Source organism: Fukomys damarensis, unplaced genomic scaffold (genome assembly GCF_012274545.1).
Source record: "Fukomys damarensis isolate Sample0158 unplaced genomic scaffold, DMR_v1.0_HiC HiC_scaffold_30, whole genome shotgun sequence".
NCBI lineage: Eukaryota > Metazoa > Chordata > Mammalia > Rodentia > Bathyergidae > Fukomys > Fukomys damarensis.
In genome coordinates this window covers 55,529,674-55,531,948 of record NW_022900942.1, presented here as the reverse complement: position 1 = coordinate 55,531,948, position 2,275 = coordinate 55,529,674, and the positions used below count along the sequence as shown (strand labels likewise).

The following is a 2,275-nucleotide window of genomic DNA, read 5'->3' as shown; positions in this document are numbered from 1 at the left end:
GAGCGACCGTGAGCCTCCCGCCGCGGCGGGCTGTGTGTGCGCGAGTGTGCCGCGCTCTCGCCCCATGCCTGGCACATGCGTAAAAGCGAGTTGCGCCCAAAGTCCCAGCCATACCCTCTTTAGCAAATAATAACAAACCCAAACCGTCAGATCTTACCTGAAACATTGAAGCACAAAGTCTCTCTCCAAGTCCCCTTTTCCTTTTCCTCTCCCCCCTTTTCCGATTTCTCTCCCAGCGATCTGCTCGGCTCGCCACACCAGACAGAAATGCAATAGCTTGGCTAAGGTAGACAGAACAAAATACAGAGAAGAGTTGCTCCAGGGCTTCGAAACCCCTCAAGGCAAGGATCAGGATACAATTAGCTCATGCCTCTACCTCCAGTCTAAATCAATCTCCAAAATAAAACTTAAATCAAATTAACTGATCACAGGGTAGACAATTGATCTCCTTCAAAAAAAAAAATAAAGCTCCACATATACGTATAGAGAAATATACATATAAGATTTTTTTTGTTGTTGGAAAAACAGTCTCATTCCAGCCTCCAACTTGCTTTTTACCCTCCTCTTGCACAGAAAAGCTGATTTTAATCGTTGTGATTAGTTTTGATGTAACGTTTCCTCGGGCGATTTCTGCAAATGGATGGAGTGTTTCTTTGCCAAAAGAGGGAAAAGCAGCAGATGATGATAATTATAAGGATTGTTGGTTGTTTCTTTTTATTTGTGTTTAGGGCTCTCGCTTCTCTTTCTCAAGTTGACCTGACATTGCTGTTACTCGAAGGTCGCACAACTTGTTGATGAGACTCGCAGCCCTGTCTGATCAAAGGATAGGTGACAATTTGGCAATCAAGAAACACATTTTTTGGTTCCTTTGGCTACATAACGTCCCAAATGACGTGGGTAAAAATAAGCACATGCAGTCTGCTTTGCCCCAATCAAGTCTGAATCAGCGCCTGGGGGTGATACACAAACTCATTTCAAATGTTCAGCCATGCAGAATTGTAAAAAGATTGAAGGAGTTACACCGCATTTTTTTTTTTAAATGGCAAAATTAAAAGAAAGCCAAGCCTAGCATTAGGTAGGTAGGGACCTACCATTTAGGTTTATTTGATCAACCTTCTGAACATACCTCGCCTCCCTCCTCTGCTTCCACCTGGTATCTTTCATGGGGGGGGCGGTCGTAAGTCCATTATTTGCCTGAAGTGCTCCACAGAGCCAAAGACAAACATAAACACGTTTCTCCAGCTTGCTGCTAGTTGCGACCCAACCCCCTTTGTCCTCATCACTTCTTCCTTGCTAGGTCTTTGTTCAAAGAGGTTGTCCCTGAGCCACTTGTTATCTAATTCTTTTTAGCTAGGGGGAAAGATTTGGTTATAAACTCAAGGGTCACCTCTCATTAATATTGTATCCTTGCAGGATACTTCTTGAAATAGTGTGTTTTTGAGCACTTCACAGTTCATTAATTCAAAGACTGTACTGACATTTCTTACAAAACAAAACAAAACGCAGGTTGTAAGGCCACGGATCCTAAAAAAGGTGTGTGGTGGAAGGAAAACCCTAAATAGAACCAGCCCTGTCTTGCAAATACCTGCAACTGGCAGCATTTCCCAGGAAGTATTTTTAAACCATCATGTTATCTTTAAGGTAAGCAACTGCTGCAATTTTAGCACAAAAGAGAAGGGCAAGCGTTTTTAAAAGTACTGCTAATCGGATCAATGCTAAAATGTTTTGAGAGATTAATGTCATACGAAGAGCCAGCGATGCTGCTAACAGATATACTTAAATATAACAAATTTACTTGACAGGAGTATCCGGTTTGAGAACACCACTACCCCAGAAGAAGAAAAAAGGGGCTTTGCAAAACAACACAAAAGGAAATCGCATTGTTCTTTGTACATTCTTGTAGTGATATTCTCTGGACTGTAATAAAAAATTTAAAATGTCCACAAAATGCTAAAATCGACTGAGTAGAAACTTTGTTCTTGCTCCCAAATGGCACTGTTAGTACTGGAGAAAGTGAGGAGAGCACGAGGCAGAAACATCCCCAGTTATTTCCTCTGAAGATCTTGTACAGGTTGAACACGTCTCAGCCGAATTGCTTGGAGTCAGGAAAATTTGGTTTTCTCTCCCAGAGTTTGGAATATTGCATATATATAAAATGAGCTATCTTGGAAACGGGGCCCAAGTTGAAACATGAAATTCATGTATGTTTTGTATGTCACATATCCTGAAGGAAATTTTATACAATGTATTGTATAATTTTGTGCATGCAACAAAG

The 2,275-nt window shown here is 41.4% G+C and overlaps 1 protein-coding gene across 1 annotated transcript in view; it reads right to left on the bottom strand.

Annotated features, from left to right (window-relative positions):
- The window catches only part of Kctd1 (potassium channel tetramerization domain containing 1), a 190,507-nt gene extending 190,221 nt beyond the window's left edge, over positions 1-286 (bottom strand). The window contains exon 1 of the mRNA XM_010643553.2: positions 158-286. Within this exon, the coding sequence (XP_010641855.1) occupies positions 158-166 (9 nt within the window). The 5' untranslated portion in view covers positions 167-286. The remainder of the gene's footprint in view (positions 1-157) is intronic.
- Positions 287-2,275: the final 1,989 nt, after the last annotated feature.